The sequence below is a fragment of the Mirounga leonina genome, unplaced genomic scaffold (genome assembly GCF_011800145.1).
Source record: "Mirounga leonina isolate KUSES-001 unplaced genomic scaffold, KU_Mleo_1.0 Mir_176, whole genome shotgun sequence".
NCBI lineage: Eukaryota > Metazoa > Chordata > Mammalia > Carnivora > Phocidae > Mirounga > Mirounga leonina.
Genome location: NW_023270454.1, coordinates 8833115 through 8857946, shown reverse-complemented (window position 1 = coordinate 8857946; position 24832 = coordinate 8833115). Strand labels below are relative to the sequence as shown.

Sequence of the window (24832 nt, the reverse complement as noted above, 5' to 3'; positions counted from 1 at the left end):
AAAAAAAAAAAAAAAGAAAGAAAATTAAGTGTGGCAAAACATATTTTGTGGCTGATTTTACCACCGAAAGTCTGTTTTTCTCCCCTCCTATCAACAATTAGCCTTTCTTTGTTTTCTAAGAGTGTTGCTGTCCGTTCTTACCCACATATGTCACAGATGACCTTTGTCCTGTTTACAGTTATGAATATGAAAAGACCATAGTGGCGTGAACAGGGTTCCTGAAATGCACTTTCCAACATTAGGGCATGATGGAGTTGACTCTGGGTACTGTGACCAGTGCCCATGAGAAAATACAGTTCTGCCCTTAGTACTGATAAAAAAAAAAAAAATTTACAGAATTCCTACCCTACAGTTTCATTGCCTGTGCAGTTTAGACCTTAAAGAAGTGCAGTGGTAATTCTGGATTTTCAAATGTAGTAAGTCAGCTGGAAAGGTAGATCCAATTGGCAAAAAAAAAAAGAGAGATGAATTTATCTTAGTTTCTGTGCATTGATCAGAAGAAAGAACTTCAGGAACTGTAGGTAATGACTAGAAAGTGATTTAAGTTATGTGCAAAGACCCACTGCTATTCTTAGAATCCCATTCATCTCCTTGACAGCAATGGATACAGTAGGCTTAGTCTTTTAGACAGCGCTCACCCTTATTTAACTGGGACAAGGAATGATTTTGGCTAGATCGGTTATAAAAAGAATGTCAGCTTACTTGTATATAACTTGGCAGGAAGGTGGGAATTCAGCGTTTGCTCCATGTTTACTATGCATGTCCCATCCAACCTCGGACACCTGATTAGGATTTCCGAGGCAGTGTCGCAGTGTTACTAGTAAAAGCAGTCTCTCTGAATTAAAGATTAAATCTTTAAAGTGAAGAGAGTTTGGCTTCCATTTGGGGGTTGTCCCATTGTGGCCACATCTCACTGTTGGGGTGACTTCACTTGGAGTTGGGGTTGTTGACTGGGCTCCCCTCTTACGCATGATGGGTTGCTTCAGGATTAAGTTGTGTCACAGACCATTTCTTCATCCATCAGACAATATCTCAGGGCAGTACTCCCTTTGACCTAGACCTAGCAGGTATGTAGGGTCTCTGAAGTCTGGGTGTTTGTCATCTGACCTTTTGGTGCTGGAGTGGCGGGGGGAGGGCACGGCCGGGGCAGCAGGAAGAGCTCCTGAGCCATGTCAGAGGACGCCGTGTGGGGCTGCTGTCTGTGGTGTTGCCTTGGGTTGGGCATGACTTTGGGAGAGTAGTGCCAGGTATTGTGCTGGAAGGGAGATCTTTTTAGTTCAAAGCATACACTTTTGAGACAAGGTTGAAGCTGCGCATGGCCCACATCTTCCCACAGCTCTGTGTTGTGAGCACGTCACATCTAAATTTCTGAAAGCCAATTTGGCCTTTGTCTTTATGAAGTTGCTGCAGTAACTTACAGCTGCAACTTCTCAAGAGGTGGTCCTATGCGGCTAAATAATTTTCCTTGTGTGAGGTGTTTATTGTTGACAGAACTTAGTGATTCACATGTTTTGGGAAAGTTACTTGTACTTCAAATAATAACTCATATTGGGAACTTCTGGGGCCAGATCTTGGGGTGTCAGGAAGCTCTAAAGGAAGACTTAGACTCCATCAGGCCTTAACAGCCTGAACAGAAGTATCCACTGAGTATGTTACTGTGTACCAGAAGGCCTCATCTGTTCAGAAAGTCACCTTGTAGGTAGAAAATGTCCGTTTTTGACAAATATTAATCAGATTTGTTTGTATTTTTAATTTCCTTCTGCTCCCTTTGCCATGCTGTGTGGTTCTTGCCTCTGCCTGCACAGACTGACGTCTCTCCGTGTGCTTCTCTGTACATCTTGTAGCTCATTCAGACCAACAAGCTGAAGCACTACCCCAGCCTCCACGGAGACTTCAGCAGTGATTTCCGCCAGCCGTGCGTGGTGTTCACCGGGCACCCCTCCCTCCGGTTTGGGGATGTGGTCCACTTCATGGAGCTCTGGGGGAAGTCGAGTCTCAACACTGTCATATTTACAGGTAAACAAACAAACAAAAGCTTGCCCTTTCCCCTGGGACCATCACTCAACACACCGACCAAATGGAGACCAACGGACGAATTTTACAGTCAGAGAGAAATATGAACACTCATTTGTCGTAGATACCAACGGTGAAGAAACCACAAGGGAAGGAGTAGGACTAGAGCAAGATGGACTGTTAGGAAACTATACTGGACAAAACTTTCATAGCAGTTTTTGGAGATTCTTCCCTGAGGCAGATTTCTACTGAAATGTTTTTGTGAGGATTTTGTATGCTGTTTTCAAGAATGGCAATAATTCTAGTAACCACTCTTGTTTTACCCTTTAGGAATTATTTCCTGAATTGGGCCTTTCCCCTTTGCCCTGGCTTACAGTTTTCCTTCTGGAGACAAACCCTTCAAAGTAGAACAGATCCTTTCATGAGGTCAAGCAGGGGTTTTACTTAATCACTCTATTATTTTATCAATTTTAGATCTTTAGTCAGCCTTGGGATTTGGAAATCTTATGGGCAGTGAAATAAAAAACCTTGATCCGAATCTGGTCCAATGGACTGTAACCGAAGCCAAGTTACCCATGTCTCTGAGCCTCATTTCCTTCCTCATCAAATGGCGTTATTGCTGGCTCCTTCCTTGAGTGGCCCTGTGCATTTAGTGAAATGTTATAAGAAGACACTTCATGTAGTTCCTGGCACATAAAAGCTGTTAAGAAAGTTATCAATTGACTTCTTTCTCATTGCTTTTAAGACTTGAATGATGGAAGGGAGTCTACTCCATCCCCAGCGCTTTAGGATCAGGGACACTGGGGCCTTTCCCTGGGCTCAGCCTGTTGGTGAGGAGTGCCAGAGGCCTCCACCACATGACTAGTCAAACAAAGTTGGCTTCACGACTCACTGCAGCTGGGAAGGACGCATACCATGGGGAAGTGGGAGGCATCTCAGAGCATGTTGAAAAGAACTACGGATTTGGGCTTGTGTTGGCTGATTTTGAGGTGGGTTCACAGCTGTGGGACATTGTTCTGGATTGGCTGCTGTCAGGAAACAGGAGTGGTTATGTGACTGAGTATCTTAATAATTCTTATCTAGAAGGCAAGAAGAATGGAGCCAGAATAGGGTAATATTTGCTTCTTTTGGGGTTGGAACAGTGTTGTGGTTTTGTGTTCAGGCATGATTACAGAAGGGTTCTTGTTGTTGTCTTGATCCATTGTGGTCACAAGTGGCCGTGTCTGGTGTGAATGCTCTGTGAAACTGTATGTCCAGCAGGAGAACACCGTGGCCTAGCCGTGAGTGATCGGCCGGCTCTGGCTAACAGCAAGGCCTAGTAGAAAGGGTCACGAGAGCTCAGAAAAGCAGCTGGCAGGGGCTGCTTCTCTCTTTCCCGGGCCCCTTTGGCCAAGAGGAAGTCAGGCCACAAGACACGGACTCATGGTACCCAGAACCTCACCATTGCCAAGTTTTGCTAAGCGGGAGGCAATCTGGAGAACATTGTAGTAGGACTAAGCGGGGGTCTCTCCTATTCTTTTGAGGAGTTGTTGACTCTGATAGGACAGTGGGTACAGTGTTTACACAGGCACAGTTAGGGCATTGGCTATGGTATGAATTTTCCTTCAGCTAGGAAGGAATCAAGGGCTGTGTGATGGTCCATGACCACCTTGGAAACAATGAATTTAAATCTCAACCGGTTTTGAGGGGCTTTCAGAATGGCCGTTAGGTCATTTGTGAGGTCTGGTAGTGTCAGAGAGGAGTGTTGGACCCCTGTTGCGGATCGCATTACAGCCATGGCATGGTTGAAGCTCACATAGTCCACGTCAAAAGGGAGTCTGTCATCCTCCCAAATGCTTGCCTCATTGGGGGGTGTTCTTCTCGGGAAAGAGGAGCTGCTGGATGGGGAGTAGTTTAAAAATCTGGAAGTTCCATCAGTTTTCCCAAATGCACTGGATAAGTTAGTGGGACAGGGTAGTGTACGCCTGAGGGCTGTAAGAGTGATGTCCTCGTGGGCGCACAGGCTGTTGGGAATCTGAGTGTTATTTTTCACACCAGAAATGTGCTGGTTCTTCTGGCTCAGGGTGGACAGCCTCCTCGAGTGAATTGACTGTCCCTGCCAAGCAGGCTGCGGTGAGTGGTTCTGGAGGGAACAGATGGGCCATGAGGGCTGCGCGGGGGCTTGGCTGATAGGAGCACAGTGGCCGCAGCAGAAGCATATGGTGACGTGGGGCCGGGGTCCTTTTCTTTTACTCTTGGGGCATCCTGTCAAGTAGGTGGTGTGTGGCTTGTCTCATCCCTGCGTGTTAACTCTGAGCACTCGATTCGCATGGCCTGCGCCAGATTTCTCCACTGTGAGGTCACTATTTTTATATGTAATCATTATCTTGGGGGTCGGGGGAGATGGACACTTTGAGACTACATATCCTTGTCTTCCCCAGAGTTCTATCTAATTTTTTTAGCATCTATTGATGATCCTGGTCAGAAAAAGTTACTACTGTGATGGTTGCCGAATGGTGATATTTTTTTTCTTTACCTTCATTGTTTCTTTTACCTTTATTTGGCCTTTTGTCGTAAAGAAGAGCTTTCCCTTCTCCCCCATTTACTTAGTTACCACTTGTTTATCTCCTCTGTCTCTGTATGTTGGAAGCCTTGAGCTCACACCCATCCCTCCAATTCTGCATCCACCCTGCGCTGTTCACTCGGGCCTCTCCTTGTCCTTATGTGGAAAGACCTCCTCCCCAGTGATAAGGAACCCGGCTCCCACCGGCCTTACACTGCCTCAGCCTCCCCACCGTGCGGCCGTCTGCTTGGCCTTAACCACACCAGCCGCCTCCTCACTTGGCGGCAACTCCATTGTGTGCATTTCACATTTTGTTTTTTGTGCTCTCATTAGAACCCGATTTCTCCTACCTGGAAGCACTGGCTCCCTACCAGCCCTTGGCCATGAAATGCATTTACTGCCCCATTGATACACGGCTGAATTTCATCCAAGTGTCCAAGCTGCTTAAGGAAGTGCAGGTAAGGAAGGGACCCCTCGCGGGTGTCCCCGCGCGGCCCTGTCACTGCCGGGGGGTTCGTGCGTCTGTGGGGTGAGGGCCGGCTGCCTTGCTGCATTTCTTGCCGGGCTCACTTCTCATGCGTCTGCTTCTTAGTTACCCCTCACAGCACTGAGCTTTACACCCGGAAAGCAACTTCCTGTTCTAAAGAAATCAAAAGTGGAAGGAAAAAAAGGCATAAACAGTCTATTATTTTTGATGAGAAAATTCTGTGTCCAGTTAAAAGCAAGTTGCCCCCTCTCCCCTCAAAAAAGTCGTTCTAGAAACCTCCTCATGGAGCCAAAAGACAGTTTAGCTGAGACCTGGATTGGGCCCTGTTGTACATGTGGATCAGTACCACACACTGGGTTACTTTGCTTTTTATGAGAGGTTTGGTTTGGTTTGGTTTTTTGTTGCTTTTGTTTGTTTTTTCCTTTTGCACTTTCTGCCATAGAGAAAGGGCAGAAGTAGTTGGGTAAAGGGGTCAGTAAAAGGAAGGCTGTCTGCACAGCAGGAGAACTGAGAGGGAGAGTGGGGAGCGAGCGCTCGGCAGCACGTCTGATAGTGGGCGTGGGGAGGCTGCTCGGGACTGGCCAGGAAGCGAGGCCAGAGGAGGGTTTCTCATTCCCCATTGCCTCGGGAGCTCAAATGAGCACCACGGTGCCCTGGCACGCCTCCTGTCGCTTCACCTAGTAATTCAGCAAGGGATGATTAGCTCCCTTCACTTTCCTCAGCCCAGGTCAGAAGTTTGCTTTCCTCCTCCCAGAATCTTTGACCTCGGGTTGGGAGGCACTAACACAGAACTCTGAGGAAGGGTAGCAAGGAATGGGAAGCTGAAGAGCCTCAGGAAGGCAGAGATCATGGCTAATGGTGATCCCTCGCTTGCTGGCCCTACAGGAAAGAATATGGGCTTTCTCTAGACATGATCAGAGCAGTGGATAAGTTGGGGCCAGTTTGGCAATTCAGTAGCCCACCGTGTACGCGTCAGCATGCGGGTAGAGAGAGTTGACTAAGTAACCCCCCCACCCCCTGCCGTCCCCACAGCAGTGCTGCACTCGTGGATCCCCTGGGAGGACAGGGGCAGTGGGGACGGGAGGAGGGGGAAAGGTGGCTGGAGGCCTCAGGCTGAGACCGTGCCGTCGGCTGGCTCTGAGAGGAGTTACAACATACCACCCAGGCCAGGAAGAGAACAAGGATGAGCCCAACAGAACAAGCGCTGTTTTGAACGCAGCTGGGGGGCCTGCAGGAAGGCCTCCCTCCAGGAACGTGAGGCGCGCTCCAGGCTCTTAAGCAAAAGCAGCGACAATACAGGGATTCAGGACCGCCGGCCAGGGTCAGTTTTCAGTTGCGTGGTGTTTGTCCCAAGTAGACGTTAGTTTACTATTTTTGTCTCTCAAAATAACAAAGAGAGGTATTTTGGAAAAAAGCTCTGATTCAGTCTGTCCTACACCATTGAGTGTGTGACCTGAGCAGTGCCCACTGTCGGAAACCAGCGGACCTGCCGATACCAGAAAAAAGCCCAACCCCAGAGCACCAGACTAGCCCGGAAGTCAGCAGTCCTTGCCCACTGGCCACCGGCTGTCCCCACCAGTCAGTGACGGTGGGGGTGATGACAAGACTATGCCCTCCAGGGGCTTGGGACCAGTTGAGAGTAGACCCATGGAAGTCACCATCAAAGTGCCTTAAAAATAGTAAATAAAAACAAATGCAAATAGAGGCACTAGTCTACATGGCTGGCAGTTGAGGGCTTTGCCCTGAAATTTTTATTCTCCTTTCCCCGCACTGCGCTCACCTGTCCTGCTCCCGGTTACTTGGGTTTGAGAGGAGGGGAGGTCAGATGGCGCGGAAGTGGTGCGTTTGAGCATGCGCGCACGAGGCCATGGCTGGGCTGCCTCCCTCACCCACCCCTGTCCCGTCGGTTCTCAGCCGCTCCACGTGGTCTGCCCCGAGCAGTACACACAGCCACCCCCCGCGCAGTCCCACCGGATGGACCTGATGATCGACTGCCAGCCGCCTGCCATGTCGTACCGGCGGGCCGAGGTCCTCGCCTTGCCTTTCAAGCGTCGCTATGAGAAGATCGAAATCATGCCAGAGGTGAGCCGTTCTCTCTCTCATGGTCAAACCTGGGCTTTCCACTTGAGTCTCAGAAGAGGACTGTCCCAGAAGTGGCTGTCTTTTGGCCACAGAAAGACTCTTAAGCGAGGACCTGGGAGGGGAGGTGGGGTCTTCAGAGCCTTCTCATTTCTCGGGTAATGAAGTAACAGATGTTAACATCATAAGTGCATCTCATAACTCTTCCTTCAGTTGTGGACATTTATGATTTCTGCTTTTTCTATATTATAAATCATGCTTTCAGAAACATTCTTTTACAGAAATCTTTGTCCTTACACAGAATGTAGAGAGAACTAAAAGCATCATTGAGTTTTGCCTGGGAGAGGCCTGCGTGAGATGCAGGGGTTAAAACCATTCTTCAGGTTTTGCTACTGCTGAGGAATGCTTATTTCTCCCCCAAATGAGAGTATGTCCTCTGCAGCTTCCTCATAATCCTCCTCCTTTGTCCCTGTAAGTGCAAGACAGGCGACCTGATGTGCCAGCCCTCATGGATGTGTTCTGGTGGGAAAACTCTCTCTCTGGTCTTGGGCAGCGAGGGATGCGTCCCCCGCTCACAGACGTGTCTGAGCTGAGTGGTGGTGGTTGTGGGCTCTGGGTAGACGTCCCTTGGAGTCTTAGATTTCACTCACAGGGCTGCCCATGTCCCCACAATGCCGTCCCCACACTTCCCAGGCCAGTGCTGCCAGGCTGCGTACGGACGGGCATTGTCGGGAGCCCGGAACAGACATGGGTCTCCCGGGGGGAGCGTTTCACACTCATGCTGTGTGTGCTTCCTTATTTCATGAAACAGTTCTCACATTCCTTTTAAATATCCTAAGTGGCGTCCTCTGTCCATGGGATATTGATCTTCATAGTTACATAAATGGAGTCTTGCATATTTATTCACTTTTGTTTTTACACAAAGGAGACTTGGACAGTTCAGAGTCTACATGTGTCAGAGTGATAGTCGACTCAACCCTGGAGCGAGGGCTTCTCACAAGATCACACATCGCTGCCAGTGGTGGGGTCAGAGAGCTCCAAAGCTGCCTCGGAGAAGGGGTGCACATCAGACTCGGGTGGTAGGGAAAGAGATGGTTGGGTGTTCCACCTTTAGGAGAAGTCAGATTTCGAGGAATTAGCTCACTCAGTCCAAATGCTGCTGTCCTGTCCTGCCTGCCTGACACTAGTCACCTAGTGGTTATGAGGTCAGAGGCAGAGGCCGGCATGGAAAGTCGGCACCTGATAGGTATTCTGAGTAAGGAGAAGCCCTTAGCGGTTTCTGAGAGGTCCTGGAAGTGTCAGGAGCGGTCTGGAAGCCACCTGTAAGGTGGATGTGAGGTTGTGGCGGTTCGGGTGACGAGCCCGTGGCAGGCTGTTGGTGGTGCATCATTTGGGGGTTGACTAACAAAAGGGTGAAGCAGAAGGGTCAGCACCCTGGGTCCCAGCATGCGACAGCACAGGCTTGCGCAAGGTGGCTGCTGAGAGTCATGGGCCGCCTCCAGGGAGAGCACCCAGGACAGGCCAAAGAATGCTGGGCTCAGGCTCCTTCTCCTCCTCTTCTCAGCCCAGTTTACCCACCGCCACCACCCCCTTCTCTCTGCTTCTCTTACCTCCTTCTTTCTTATATGTGTAATGTATTTTTGATTAAAGGTATTTTTAAATTTTTTTACCTTCTTCCTTAAAATCATGTGATCATTTTAGACTGCAATGATATAAACAAAAATTCAAAAGAAAAGAAAAGGAGGAATGGCGGTCACTAATGGCTCCGCTTCACGGCGCCAGATGCCACACCTTTCCCACCAGGCTGGCAGGGGCGCGGCGCTGCGAGCGAGCTGGTGGCTGTGGAAAGCTGGCCTTGGCCCTCACCGGCCACCCGGGAGCTCCCCGTGTGGCCTCCTGGTGCTGACTCCGGATGGCGCGGCTGCAGCACCTCGTCCCTCACACGTAGGTGAGCCCAGCTGAGACCGCTGTTTGCTTCCAGCTTGCAGACGCGCTGGTGCCCATGGAGATTAAGCCTGGCATTTCCTTGGCAACCGTCTCGGCTGTGCTGCACACGAAAGACAACAAGCACATCCTTCAGGTATGGGGGGGGTGGGCTGGGCTTGCCCCCCTGAGTTGCCGCTGGAGCCTGGGAAGACGAGGAACCCCCCAGGCCACTCCCACCAGTGGTCCTAGCACTCCAACCAGCACAAGTGAGAGACCAGACGCCTTAATGGATTAGATTTGAAACAGAACACGGCGTATAAATTCTTCCCTACTTATTTCTCTGGCCACATGCCTCAGAGAGAGAAATGGGAAGAGTGGCTATTATTCATAGCGTTGGGGCCGCACATCATCCTAAGTGCCCTTCCCGGCTCCAAGCACCGGCGGGCGCCTTCGCTAGACCCACGGTGCGGAGTGCGGAGTGCGGGGCGGGGGCAGGGGGAGCCCCCCAGAGCAGCAGGAAAACCCACCCCCCCAACCCCCCGGAGGAGGCCTCCCCTACGGAACACACCTGCGGAAGCAGGCAGCACCTGGGCACCTGGGAGCCAACCCGGCCCACAGGCCGCAGCACCTTGTCCTCGGCCCCTCGTGCCCCAGTTCACCGTGTTTACGGCCTCGTGGTGTCGCTCTGTAGGCCCTTGTCCTCACCCCCCTGCCACCGAGAAAAACTCCTTTCAGGCTTGGACCGTTCTGCCACGTAAAATATGTGCGCCATGTGAGCCCCTTGCCATGATCATTTCTCACCTTCCCACTTCATCCTCACCAAATTCCATTACCACCGCTTTGTAGACAGTGTCTCTGACCTTCATTTTAACCCGTCAGTCTGCCCCCACCGCTGGTGGCCTCGGCTACACCAGCAGTTGCCAACACAGTTTATTATTTAAAGAATTTACTCAGAAAGCACTGAAATGAATCATTTAAAACTTAAAAATGAGTCTTGATCAAAGGAAGATCCCTCTGCCAGAAAAGGTCCCGATGCTGTGTGGGTGCTTTGGCGTTAGCTTCTGTTACGAAGAACGCCAGGTGGAGCCCCCAGGCGGCCCTGAACCCCAGAGCTGGCCGACCTCGCCGCGGGGATGGCGCGGGCCAGGCAGCGGGGCCCTGGGCGGGATGGGCAGACAGGCTCGTGCCGTGGCCCCGCACTGCCCGCTCTCAGGGGGCGGGGGGGAGTGCTTGATGGGATCTGTGCTGGCTCCCGCTCTAGCCCCCGCCCAGGCCGGCCCAGCCCACAGGCGGCAAGAAGAGAAAGCGGGCAACCGAGGACATCCCGGACTGCAAAGTGCTGAAGCCCCTGCTCAGCGGCTCGATCCCCGTAGAGCAGTTCGTGCAGACGCTGGAGAAGGTGAGCACTACCCAGGCCGCGCGGGAGCGGCCTCCCTGCTGTTCGCTTGCGTCACTGCTTTTCTCTCGGGCTCCACAGGCTGAGCTGCTGTCCCTGAAGCGGGAAACAGAACGGGGGCAGGGTCCCAGAGAGGTGAGAGAAGGCCGTGCCCTTCTTCCCTGTAGGTCCCCCGTTTCTTCTCTGCCAGCCCCTTCCCGTCAGACTCGGCTGCGAGACCACCTCACCCCACCCTGTTTCTTGTGGGAACTAGCCAGGGGAGCCCTTCAGAAACCTAGATGCGACCGATGAGCGAGGCGGGAAAGGCCAGGTAAAGACGACTTTGTAGGTCTGCCCCTTCGAGCCTCACTTTCCAAGAAGACCCCTTGCTGTCAGAGCGCCAGCATGGCCGTGTCACAAGAGACGAGAGGCTCAGGACTGGGGGGCAGTGAGGGCAGAGGCGCCCGTGTGGCCGGATCCCTGGGAGTGGGAGAAGCAGGCCCAGCAACTCCCAGATGGGCGGGAAGAGAGGGAGGAAGTCGGCGGTCCTCTGGAGGACACTGGCCCTTCCCCGATCAGCAGCCGGCCATCAGTGGTTTAATTTGTCCCTGAAGGAAAGACTGCGGCCACGTTGTGCAGCCCTCCTGGCCCCGGAGGGTGGGGACACTGCATGGGAATTAGCCTGGGAGTGTCCCGTGTGATGCAGTGAACACGGCAGCAGCCCCTTCCCCGGAACCTTGCGCTGTTCCGGCCCCTATTGGTAGGACTCAGCTTGACTTGTTTCTTTTTAAAGCTTGAATCAGCTTGCTTTCCCAGAAACACCTTCACTTAGTTCTTCGGCCTGGCTCATCCAGAAATTGACCCTTAGCACCTGTCCCTTTCAGGCAGAGCAGTCTTATTTCTACTTCTTTTCCTCTTTCTCAACTTTATGTGTGATGTGTAAGAAAATTCTATAACTCACGTTAAGGTAGTTAGAGAAGTATTTCTGTGCTGCCTTGTCTCCTTCTCTCTTGGGAAGGATTTGCCAAATCACAAGGCCCTTGGTATCTTGCTTTGAGGAATGGCGTTTTCCTGGGATGGGATGAAGCTTTTTTTTTAAATCAGGGACCTTGGTGTGGTTGGGTGATGGACAGCCCAGTATGGGCTGAACCCAGGCACTTGGATGTGCTCCTCAGGTAATTCACAGAAGCTTACGCAGGTTATAGAAGTTTTGTTGTGTTTTGTGTGAGATTTTGCATGTTTGGAGGCTTCTTTTAAAGTATATGCAGCTGTGTTTGAATTCTATTGTTGTAGGAGGTCCTGTGACGAGTCTGAAGAATTATATTGGGGAGCATCAAAAATGACAGTTTCTAGAATGTTCAGTTTAGCCAGGTCTAGGAAGTGTCCCTTCTTAGAACTGTCAGTTGCTGCAATATCCTCCTGCCTTTCAGTCAGCCCCTTGCTTTCAGAGTATCCATTATCCTCCTTTCTCTTCTTCTGGAGCAGCATGGCTTCAGTGATATTAAGGTGGAAGACACAGCGAAGGGCCATATTGTCCTGCTCCAGGAAGCGGAGACGCTCATCCAGATTGAGGAAGATTCGACTCATATCATTTGTGACAATGATGAGATGCTCAGGGTACGACTGCGGGACCTCGTTCTCAAATTCCTACAGAAGTTCTAAATGGAACATCTAAGCCATTTCTACTTCACTGAAATCCTGCCGTCCTTCGCTGGGGCTGCCCAGCCCAAACTGAGGAAGGGCATAAAAAGTTGGTCATGTCTTTGTGGTGTTCTCTGGCTTGAGGAATAAAGAAGTGGCCCTTGAGGGATGTGATTATCAGCAGTTACAGCCAGAATCTCCTGGGCTAGATTTCTAGCACTGTTGTGGGCAAGAGCTTTTGCTTTAAACTTAAACTCATTTTCTTCCCAATTCTGCCTCTCTCGGGGTGGCCAAGATGGTAAGGCAGCAAGCTGAGGAGTAGCGTAAGAGTAACAGAAGCAGTTTTCCAAGAGGTTAATGGTGGGAGGGGAGGTAAAAGATGACCGACTTAGTCTGTGTTTGTTTTTCATGGTTTCATAGGCCTTGGGCAGGGGGAATTAGTCTTCGCTTGTGCTTATTTACTTGTCTACAGTGCTACACCTAATGAGAAAGATGATCCAAAAAATTGGTATAATGAACCATCTATATGTATTTTATACTGTGAGCCCATTTTGATAATAAAACTTATTTTTTATAGAAGTGTGTGTGCTCTGTTGAACCTAGAATGTATACACTGATTTAGTATCTGAAAAAATATGAAACTATACAGAACAGCATACATTTAGAAAATACTATAATGGGGCACCTGGGTGACTCAGTCGGTTAAGTGTCTGACTCTTGATCTCGGTTGTGAGTTCAAGTCCCATGTTGGGCTCCATGCTGGGTGTGGAGTCTACTTAAAAAAATACTATAGCAAATTTTAGTTTGGTGCATGCAAGCATATAATCCAACATTATTTAGAAAACTCAGATATGTTCTTAAATTGTATGAAACGGTGCTTAACTTTATCTGAGCTGTGTTTGTTATAAAAAACACCAACACAGGGGCACTTGGGTGGCTCAGTCTGTTGGGCATCCAACTCTCGATTTCGGCTCAGGTCATGATCTCAGAACTCTGAGATCACGCCCTTTGTTGGGTTTCATGCTCAGCACAGAGTCTGCTTGTCTTTCACCCTCCCCCTCTGCCCCTCTCCCAGCTTGTGCGCTCTCAAATAAAGATAGATAGATATAAATAAAATCTTAAAAAAAAAAATCGGGGCGCCTGGGTGGCTCAGTCGGTAAGCGTCTGCCTTCGGCTCAGGTCATGATCCCAGAATCCTGGGATCGAGCCCCACATCGGGCTCCCTGCTCAGCAGGAAACCTGCTTCTCCCTCTCCCACTCCCCCTGCTTGTGTTCCCTATCTCTCTGTGTCTCTGTCAAATAAGTAAATAAAATCTTTAAAAAAAAAAAAAAAAAAACACAGATTGGTAACAGGAGCCTTAACCTTCTGAGGAAAGGTCCAGAACACACAGCCCAGGCTCCGCTAGTTAATCCTTGCCACAGATGATCAGGATTCTCTGCATTAAGCAGAGCATTAAACTCGGATGCCCACAGACCCTTCTAATAGTAAGCTAGTACATTTACAATAATGCTGCTTCTTAACTTCTTAAAACCGATATTTACCAGATGACATCTAAGATAGCATCAGTTGTGACGCATGTGCCGATTTTGAGTATTATTGGAAGAAGGGGAATAAGAGCACATCTTAAAATTGTCAACTCGGAAGCAGACCCAGTTCAGCCTGTTGTTCCCACAATCTTTTAAGACTGGTTGAAATTCAGTCAGTAGTCAGTCCTCCAACTTGGCCAGCAGCTATGCATCACAAAGGAATTTAGTGAGCCAAGAACTATGTACAACCCTGTTACTGGCTCAGGTTTTAGAGAGAGTTGATTGACCATTCTATCTCTGGAATGGCCCTGCCAAAGGAGGGATTCTTCATGAGAGGAGGAAAACAAGCAGTTTCCCTTGCCAGACTCGGGCACAGGAATGCTCACCTTTGACAGGCCTCCGTTTTCCAGGGTACGGGTCATTCCAATCAATCGGGGCCTAGGATGCATCTACAGAATAAACTGGGGGGGCCTACAGCCTTGGGGGAGGATTGACGTTATAAGAGATCGACGTGCCATTGCTATGAAAGCTTGCTTTTGTTTTTAGGAGGAGACTGTAAATATGCACCACATGTAGAATACCTCCTAATAAAACTTTTGAGAGAAATCAAGTTAAATTTCAAACATCTTTTAAAATGAGAAAGCAGTATAAATTCAAGAAAATCAAAATGCTTATTTTACTTGGATTTGGCCAACTTTGATTTCTGTTAATGGGCTTGCTCAGAGAGCCCAAGGCATTGATCCCTTGAGAGGTGATTACTGAAGAAACAAACAGTATATAAATGCAAATCAGTCCGTAAACTGACAGGCCAGTAATAACTTAGAAATTCTAAAAACTGTCATCAAGTCACCACCACCTACTGAGTGGCAGAAGTCAGAGAGGAAGAAGCAAAGAATCCTGTGTTAGAGCAGAGAGAAAATCTAAAGCTGGCTCTTAAACAAGTATCAGGAGAGAGCAGTTATGAATAACTGCCTAGAGTTCAGATATTTGGATACCAAACTAGGTTGGTTAGTAGAAGATCCAGAAGGAACAGCAGAACCTGCCTCCCCGCGCCATGATTATACCACTGATGGTGGCTCTGTTGGAAATGCAGCCCACTGACTATTGACACTGACCTGGTAAAGAGTTGGACGTCTAGAACAGTTTCTACTCAAGCCCAGCAAAATCCTAATGATGAAATAGTCATTGAAAAACCATTATTTGTGGGGCACCTGGGTGGCTCAGTCGGTTAAGCGTCTGCCTTCGGCTCGGGTCATGATCCTGGAGCCATGGGCTCGAGCCCCGCATTGGGCTCCCTGCTCAGCAGAGAGCCTCCTTCTCCCTCCCTCCCCCTCTGCTGCTCCCCCTGCTTGTGCTCTCCCTCTATCTCTGTCAAATAAATAAATAAAATCTTTCTTAAAAAAAAAAGGAAAACCATTACTAGTGAAGAGGAACCCATTTTTATTATTTCTTTTAATCTAAGAAGTGGTGTATTTATTGTTGTGTAACAAATGACACCAAAACTCGGTGGCTTAAAGCAACATGCATTATGTCACCATTTCTGTGGGTCAAGAATCTGGTGTGGCCTGGCTGGGCGGTCCTGCCTCAGGGCTCTCTCTCCACAGGGCTACAATTAAGATGTTGGATGGGGAAACTGAGGTACAGAGATTAAGCAGCTTTCCCCAAAACATAGCCAGTAGGTGGTATCTGCCTTACCATAATGTCACATGTCAGTACCAGGGATCAGAAGCAGGCCGGGAAGGGGGGGCATCCCTGTTAGTCCACTTCCTTCCAAGTAAAGGCAACAGCTACTTAGCCTCTCCCTGATCCCTTGGGAGCTTGAAGCTGGACGTCACAGTTGTCCTACACAGGCAGGAGTTGACTTTCCAAACTACAGTGAAGTATCAACAGAAACAAGAGTGAAGAAACCTCCAAAGCTGTCTGATGAAACATTCCTATGAGCCAAGCAAACGGGTGGTTAGGAAAGGGAGACCCTTCTCTCTGGCCCCGAGTCCAGTTTTTCCCCTGCAGCCACAAGGGAAGTTGAATGTTGTCTCCTCATTTTATGCCACACTGTGGGTAGGTAGGAAACATCTGATGTTCTCTAATTCACTGCAGTGGAACTGTGGGTGAACAACATTACTCTTCTTTAAACCCAGTGAGGTTCGAAATAAGCAACTATAATTCCTGAGGAAGTGGCAACGAAAGCTAGAGACAGGCCGTGTAGAACTTGGCCAAAAATGTCTAATCTCGCCGGACGCTAGAGCCAGCGTCGGTCGTGAGCGTATCTACTGAAGATTAAATACCACAGTCTCTACTGCTGCTTGGTAGCACAGCATGGATTTTAGTCGCATCATAAAAACATTCTTTTCCCATCCACAGATTCAGTAAAATCCTTAGCAACAGGGGCGCCTGGGTGGCTCAGTCATTAAGCGACTGCCTTCGGCTCAGGTCATGATCCTGGAGTCCCGGGATCGAGTCCCGCATCGGGCTCCCTGCTCTGCGGGGAGCCTGCTTCTCCCTCTCCCACTCCCCCTGCTTGTGTTCCCTCTCTCGCTGTGTCTCTGTCAAATAAATAAAATCCTTAAAAAAAAAAATTATAAAAAAATCCTTAGCAACATTCCAGTGACATTTCTCACAGAAATAGAAAAAAAACAACCCTAAAATTTGTGTGGAACCACAAAAGCCCCTGAATATTCAGCCAAAGTAACCCTGAAAGAGAACAAAGCTGGAGTTCCTGATGTCGAGCTTTACGACAAAGCTATGGTAATCAAGACAGTATAGTACTGCCATAAAAACAGACACATAAACCAATGGCACAGAGCCCAGAAATAAACCCACACTTAGCCAACTAATACTTGACAAGGGAGCCAAGAATACTCATTGGGAAAAGGACAGTCTTTTCAATAAATGGGAAACTGTATGACCACATGCAGAAGAATGAAACTGAACTATCTCACACCACTCAATAACTTGAAATGGATTAAAGCTTTAAATCTGAGACCTGAAACCACTAGAAGAAAACATCGGAAGAAAGCTGCTTGACACTGGCCTTGGCAATAATTTTTTGGATATGACACCAAGCATAAGCAACAAAAGCAAAAATCAACAAGTGGAACTACGTCAAACTAAAAAGAGTTCTGCTCAGCAAAGGAAACTATCAACAAAATGAAAAGGCAGCCTACTGAATGGGAGAAAATATTTGCAAACCACCTATATGATAAGGAATCAATATCCAAAATATATAAAGAACTCCTACAACTCAACAGCAAAAAAAAACCAAAAAACCAACTTGATTTAAAAATGGGCAAAGGACTTGAATAGACATTTTTTCCAAAGAAGACGTACAAATGGCCACCAGGTATACGAAAAGGTGCTCAATGTCACTCATTGTCAGGAAAATGTAACTGTTCAAAACTCCGATGAGACAGCACCTCACACCTGTCAGAATGGCTATCCTCAGAGAGACAAGAAATAACAAGGGTTGGCAAGGATATGGAGAAAGGGGAACCCTCGTGCACTGTTGGTACAAATGTAAATTGGTGCAACTATTGCGGAACAGTACGAAGTACCTCCAAAAATGGAAAATACAACTACCGTATGACCCAGCATCCCAGTTCTAGGCAGATAGCCCAAGGAAATGAAGTCACTGTCTCAGACATCTGCAGCCCCCATGTTCACTGCGGCAGAAGGCAGAGGAGCCGCCATGGATGCAGCCTGAGGGTCCGGTGATGGATGAATGGATAAAGAAAAGGTGGGACACACACAATAGGGAATATTATTCAACCATAAAAAAACACAAATTCTGCCTTTTACAACACGGATGGACCTGGAGGGCATCATGCTGTGTGAAATAAGTCCAAGAAAGACAAATACTGTCCAGGCACACCTCATGCTGTGCTTTGCAGATACTGCATTTTTTACAAGCTGAAGGTTCTAGACTTGAGTGGAGGAAGTGACTGCAGATGTGGTGGAAACAGCAAGAGAACTGGAATTAGAAAGGTGCCTGAAGATGGGACTGGACTGCTGCAAGCTCAGGATCAAACTTGAACAGGTGAGGAGTTGCTTCTTATGCGTGAGCAAAGACAGTGGTTTCTTAAGATGGAACTTACTGGTGAGGATGCTGAGAAGACTGTTGAAATGACAACAAAGAAGTTAGCATATTATAGAAACTTAGTTGATAAAGCAGCAGGAGGGTGTGAGAGGAATGACTCCAGCTTTAAAAGAAGTTCTGTGGGTAAAATGCTATCAAACTGCATCACGTGCTGCAGAGAAGTCATGAAAGGAAGAGTCAACTACTGTGGTGAACTTCACTGTTGTCTTATTTTGAGAAATTGCCACGGCCACCCCAGCTTTCGACACCCCCACCCTGATCCATCAGCAGCCATCAGCGTCAAGATGAGACCCTCCATCAGCAAAACGATTACAACTCAAAGCTCAGATGATGGTCAGCATTTTTTATCAGTGAGGTATTTTTAAATTAAGGGATGTATTTTTTAGACTTACTGCTGTTGTACACTTAACAGACGACACTATAAACATAACTTTGATACACACTAGGAAACCAAACACCTAATTTGACTCTCTCTATTGCAATATTCGCTTCACTGCAGTGGCCTGGAACTGAACCTGCAATATCTCCAAGGTATTCCCTTCTGTTCTCACTCACATGTGGAATCTAAAAAATGCAAACTCAAAGAAATAGTAGAATAGTGCTTGCAGAGTCTGGGAGGTGGGGGCAATGGGGAGATGTTGTTCCAAGGGTACAAACTTCAGCTATAAGATGAGTAAATTCTGGGGCTCTGATTAATGTACAGCATGATGACTAATTAACAATACTGTAAAATATACCTGAAAGCTAAAAGAGTGGATCTTAAAAGTTATCACCACAAAAATGGTAATTACATGAGGCAATGGAGCTGTTAACTAACTTTATCATGGTAATCATTTCTCAGTCCGTACGTGTATCAGATCATCACGTTGTACACCTTAAACTGACATGGTATGTATGTCAATAATAGCAGTAAAGCTGGTGAAACATTATTTTACATGTATTAAACTTAAAGCATTTTTTGAGTCATAGTACCGCAGGTCTTTGAGTGTTTTGCCCACATCTTGTCATTAGGCATACAGGCTGCTTCTTGTTTCTCTTATGTTGTTATGTAAAAAACGGAGGTGTACCCTGTGCACAATAATTCTTGTGCTAGCAGAATTGATCTTTTACCCTTCTCTACGACAAGCCATGGTAATAATTCCTAACCCATTTATGAGTCTTCCTGATATCTGACGAGGAAATCAATCACAAATAAAAAGTAACTTTAATCTGAATATACAAATTTTGGATTACTAAAAACATGATCAACTAAAAGTTTGCTGACATTTTCGAGATGATCTAATATAAATTTTTAATCTAGTAACTAGTTACAGTACTCACAGTATTTTGAAAATAGTGAACTTTGATGTTATAAAGTCTTTTCCAGTCATCAATAGGCCCTTCCAATCATCAATGAACATTTAATAGGCACCTGTTATAATCTGTGCATTGTGCTCTTTTGATTTGAGCTCACAGGAATAACAGATAAAACATAAGTTTCTCCTAAATTTCTCATAAGTAGAGAGGAACAAATTTCCAAGACCGTGTGTGTGTGTGCTTGTGTGTGTGTTTGTGTGTAAAATGGAATATTACCAGCCATAAACAGGAAGTTCTGGGGGCACCTGGGTGGCTCAGTTGGTGAAGCATCCGAATCTTGATCTCAGCTCAGGTCTTGATCTCGAGGACGTGAGTTCGGGCGTGGAGCCTACTTAAAAATTAAAACAGGAAGTTCTGACACATGCTACAACATGATGAACCTTGAAAACATGCTGAGTAAAATAAACCAGACACAAAAGACTAGCTACTGTATGATTTCATTTACATGAATGTCCAGAATAGACAAATTCATGGAGACAACACCGAGGTTGTCAGGGACTGAAGGGAGTGAAGAACAGGGAGCTGTTGTTTAATGGGCACAGACTTCCTGTGGGGAAGATGAGAAAGCCCCAGGAATTGCTGGTGGTGATGGTCACACACTGTGAGTGTGCTTAACACCACTGAATTGTGCATTTTTTTTTTTAAAGATTTTATTTATTTATTTGAGAGAGAGAATGAGATAGAGAGAGAGAGCATGAGAGGGGGGAGGGTCCGAGGGAGAAGCAGACTCCCTGCTGAGCAGGGAGCCCGATGCGGGACTCGATCCTGGGACTCCAGGATCATGACCTGAGCCGAAGGCAGTCGCTTAACCAACTGAGCCACCCAGGCGCCCTGAATTATGCATTTTTTTAAACACATTGTCATTTTTATTAATATTTGAGACATGTAAATTATTACATGTTGTAGAACAATTGATCAATAGCTTAAAAATAGAAATGCATATATCCTATGACTTAGTAATTTACTTCAGGGAATTGATCTTTTTTTTTTTTAAGGCTTGAAAATGTTTTTTACAACATTTGTTGAGGTGAGGTCTGATCTGTACAAAATTTTTATTAACATATAATGTATTATTTGTTTCAGGGGTATAGGTCTGATTCAACAGTCTTACACAATTCACAGCACTCACCATAGCACATACCCTCCCCAATGTCTATCACCCAGCCACCAATCCCTCCCACCCCCCACCACTCCAGCAACCCTCAGTTTGTTTCCTGAGATTAGAGTCTCTTATGGTTTGTCTCCCTTCTCTGGTTTCATCTTGTTTCACTTTTTCCTCTCTTCCCTCATGATCCTCTGCCTTGTTTCTTAAATGCCACATATCGGTGAGATTATATGATAATTGTCTTTCTCTGATAGACTTATTTCGCTTAGCATAATACCCTCAGGTTCCATCCATGTCGTTGCAAATGGCAAGATTTCTTTTTTTTTTTTTGATGGCTGCATAATATTCCATTGTGTATTATATACACCACATCTTTATCCATTCATCAGTCGATGGACATCTGGGCTCTTTCCATAGTTTGGCTATTGTGGACATTGCTGCTATAAACATTGGGGTGCTGGTGCCCCTTTGGATCACTACATTTGTGTCTTTGAGGTAAATGAATTGTGCACTTAAAAATAAGTTAAAAGGGGGCACCTGGGTGGCTCAGTCGTTAAGCGTCTGCCTTCGGCTCAGGTCATGATCCCAGGGTCCTGGGATCGAGCCCTGCATCGGGCTCCCTGCTCGGCAGGAAGTCTGCTTCTCCCTCTCCCACTCCCTCTGCTTGTGTTCTCTCTCTCACTGTGTCTCTCTCTGTCAAATAAATAAATAAAATCTTTTTTTAAAAAAATAGGTTAAAAGGTCATTTTTAAGTTACCTTAAGTTTTACCATTTTTTATTTTATTTTATTTTATTTTTAAAGATTGTATTTATTTATTTGACAGAGACACAGCGAGAGAGGGAACACAAGCAGGGGGAGTGGGAGAGGGAGAAGCAGGCTTCCTGCCGAGCAAGGAGCCCAATGCGGGGCTCAATCCCAGGACCCCAAGACCATGACCTGAGCTGAAGGCAGACGCTTAACAACTGAGCCACCCAGACACCCGAAAATATTTTAATTCTAGGTTTTTTACAAGAAATTAACTAACCCTCAAATGTATTTATAGAACTACAAAGTAACTACAATAAAACCCAAAGCAATCTTGAGAACAGTGAACAAGTTGGTGAACTTCTGCTTCCTTGAAGACTAACTGGAGAGCTGCAGGAATCCAGCCAGGACAGAGCTAGCAACAAGGACTGACAAGTCGGCGGGACAGAAGAGAGAGCTCAGAAGTACCCACACTCACACAGTCGCTGCATTTTCAACAAAGGCCCCAGAGCAATTCAATAAAGAAAGTCTTTAACAAATGGTGTTAGAATGACTAGACATTCATAATAGAAAATAAGAATTAGAACGTTGACCACTACACTCGATACCACCAAAATTAATTTGAGATAGATCCTAGACCCAAGGCGGCAGCAGGTCAGAGCCCGAGCCAGCCAGACCCGGAGCGCCCAGTGCGTGAAGAGGACAGACTCAGGTTTCTTTGCCCTGCTTGTTCTTGCTCCTTCCCGAACTTCGGGGCTCCCGGCTCGCCCAGAGTTCCTTCTTGCATCGTGCCCAGAAGCCGCAAGGGTCCACGATGAGCCGCTTGACACAGAATCTGCTAGAGCTGATGAAATTGATGAACCTGTGTCCCCGGTTTTGACAGAGTTTTGGAAAAGGTATTGTAGTTGAAGCCTTGGCTTCTAAAGAAAGCACGATGCTTGGTGTGGGTTGCGCTGAATTAGTATGTCTCGCTAGAGTCTAGCGAGAGTCTGTTGGGCTGCCCTGGTGAGTTCACCTTAGTTGTAATGATTATTGCTGTAATGGAGCACCGTTATGTGTTAGGTCAGGTGCATAGTTTATTTCATCGAAATGTACATCACTAAGTTCAGATCTTCCTTGATTGACGATTGGGTTACCTCCGGATTAAACTACCACTGTAAATTGAAAATAATGGTAAGTCGAAAGTGCACTTAATATACCTAACCTCCGGAGCTTAGCCTAGTTGACGTTAAATGTGCTCAGATCACTTCTTAGCCTACAGTTGGTCAAAATCATCTAACCACAAAGCCTATTTTGTAAAAAGTTTTGATATCTCTTGTAGTTTATTGAACACTGTACTGGAAGTGAAAAACGGAATGGTTGTATAGGTACAGAAGAATTTCTTTTGTTGTTTTTTTTGTTTGTTTTGTTCTGTTTTAGAGAGAGAACACCGGCGGGGAGGGAGGGGCAGAGGGAGAGAGAGAATCTTAAGCAGGCTCCAGGCCCAGCGCAGAGCCCAAGGCGAGGCTCAGTCTCCTGTGATCTCAGATCTCATTCCGGCTCTGTGGTCATGACCTGAGCCAAAATCAAGAGTCCGAGGCTTGACCTCCTGAGCCACCCAAGGCACCTGTAGTGACAGAATAATTCTGTGTGTCGTTGCTTACCCTCCTGCTGTAGGGCTGACTGGGAGCTGCCGCTCACCGCCACTGCCCAGCGTCTGGGGAGCACGGTACTGTGTGTGACTAGCATGGGAAAAGATCAAAATTCAGAATTCCAAGTGGCTTCTATTGAATGTATAACGCTTTCACAGCGTTTAAGAAAAATCTTAAGTCAAACCGTCATACATCGGGGGATATTTAAATGATTATCACTTGTGGAGACAGAATTGCTCGGTTTCAGAGCTAGAAAAGGACTTTAAAGTTCGACCCTTCAACAAACAAGTTCCTCTGGTGCTCTGGGGAAAAGAGTACGAGACAACATCTACCTTGAAGATGCACTTGCAGCCTAGAGGAGCAGAGAGTAAGTAATTGCAGTAAGGGAGGAAAGCCAAGTTCCAGGGAGAGTGGCACTAGAGTCCGGCAGGGGTAGCCCGGACTCGCCCGGATTCCTAGTTTGCAGTGTCTTTGTAGAAATCGTGTTACGTAGGAATCATTTATAAATAAACATGAATAACAGAAGCCCTTGGTTATGTCAGATTTGGAAGACATTTAACAACTTAAGAACTTTTAGGTTGTGGGCGCCTGGGTGGCTCAGTTGGTTGAGCGACTGCCTTCGGCTCAGGTCATGATCCTGGAGTCCCGGGATCGAGTCCTGCATCAGGCTCCCTGCTTGGCGAAGAGTCTGCTGCTCCCTCTGACCCTAACCCCTCTCATGTGTTCTCTCTCTCTCATTCTCTCTCTCTCAAATAAATAAATAAAATCTTTTAAAAAAAATAACTTTTAAGTTGTTTTCTAAATACTTTAAAGCATGCATGCCTGTTTTCCTTTTTTTTTTTCTTTTTAGAGGGGAGGGGCAGAGGCTGAGGGAGAGGGAGAGAGAGAATCTTAATTCAGCAGGCTCCATGCCCAGCACAGAGCCAGATGTGGAATTTGATCTCATGGCCCGGAGATCATGACCTGAGCCAAAATCAGGAGTCGGACGCTTAGCTGAAAGAGCCACCCAGGCACCCTGGCCTGTTTTCCTTCTGATTAGAAAAGAGTATAGGGAAATTTGCAAATACATAAAAGTGGAGTCTAAACACAGACCAACTGCACTCATTTGTAGGAAGAATGTAGGGCGTTGGGGCCAAAATCTTCCTCCTGGAAACAAAATTTGGGCTATATTTTCAATATGTAAGTAATTTTCCCTAATTATATCCAAGGGCTTTTGTGAAAAACATAGGAAGTAATACTTAGACAAATGTACTTAATGTTTTCAAATAGCAAACACTATAAAATCCAAGGATATGCTACTTTTAACAATAACTTTTTGAGAGTGATATTATGCAACAAAAGAAGTATTAGACTAAGGGGAAGTTTGAATTCCCTAAGAACATCGATAGCCATTTTCATTGTTAAATCTTCAACAACCAAATTTTGGGTGTGTGTCCTCTCATGATAATCTTGCCATGGGTTGGATTTGCCTTTGAGTGGCCTGATTAAAAATCTCATACCTTGGGGGCGCCTGGGTGGCTCAGTCGGTTAAGCGTCTGCCTTCGGCTCAGGTCATGATCCCAGGGTCCTGGGATCAAGCCCCATGTCGGGCTCCCCGTTCACTGAGGAGCCTGCTTCTCCTTCTCCCTCCGCCTGCCACTCCCCCTTCTTGTGCTCTTTCTCTGTCAAATAAATGAATAAAATCTTTAAAAAAAAAAAAGCAACAGTCTCATCCCTTGAACGACACATTCTAACAGTCATAAACTTCATGTATGCCTGAGTTGGCATTGGTGGTAACTTGTCTTCCAGGAAGATATGCCTGTTAAACCTGATGTCCAGAGTTTCTCAGAAGTTAGAGTAAGGTTGAATAGCGGTACCCGTGATTCTAGACCCAGCACTGCCCAACAGAGATACAGTGCAATCCATAAATAAAAGCCACATGTATAATTTTATATACATAAAATTATTAAAAAATCAAAAAGAAATAACTAAAATTAATTTTATTAATTTTGAGTTTTTTGTATTTTAAAAAAGTTTATTTTAAGCAACTCATTATGTTCAAAATTATATTATTTTAGCATATAATCAATACAAAAGAGTATTATGTTTTGGGGACTTCATCTTTGACATCCAGGGTGAATTTTACACTTACACAGCACATCTCTGTTCATACTGGCCATGTTTCAAGTGCTCAATACGGATATCAGGCTAGTGGCTATCATACTAACTGCACAGGTCAATACCATTGTAGGTGCTCTGTAGTAATTTGATCTAAAATAGGATTTGTGGCTGTGTTTTGTGTGGGCAGAGTTGCTTGTGCTAGAATATATATT

The 24832-nt window shown here is 46.6% G+C and overlaps 1 protein-coding gene across 2 annotated transcripts in view; it reads left to right on the top strand.

The window, feature by feature from the left end:
* The window catches only part of INTS9 (integrator complex subunit 9), a 117429-nt gene extending 94752 nt beyond the window's left edge, over window positions 1-22677 (top strand). The window contains exons 12-17 of one of the 2 annotated variants that reach the window (XM_035022641.1): window positions 1845-2016; window positions 4889-5013; window positions 6957-7124; window positions 9103-9201; window positions 10309-10446; window positions 21188-22677. In XM_035022641.1, coding sequence (XP_034878532.1) covers window positions 1845-2016; window positions 4889-5013; window positions 6957-7124; window positions 9103-9201; window positions 10309-10446; window positions 21188-21271 — 786 coding nt within the window. In that variant the 3' untranslated portion in view covers window positions 21272-22677. Of the gene's footprint in view, window positions 1-1844; window positions 2017-4888; window positions 5014-6956; window positions 7125-9102; window positions 9202-10308; window positions 10447-11907; window positions 12685-21187 lie in introns of those variants that run through there. The other variant, XM_035022640.1, reaches the window with a different exon arrangement.
* The last annotated feature ends 2155 nt before the right edge of the window (window positions 22678-24832 follow it).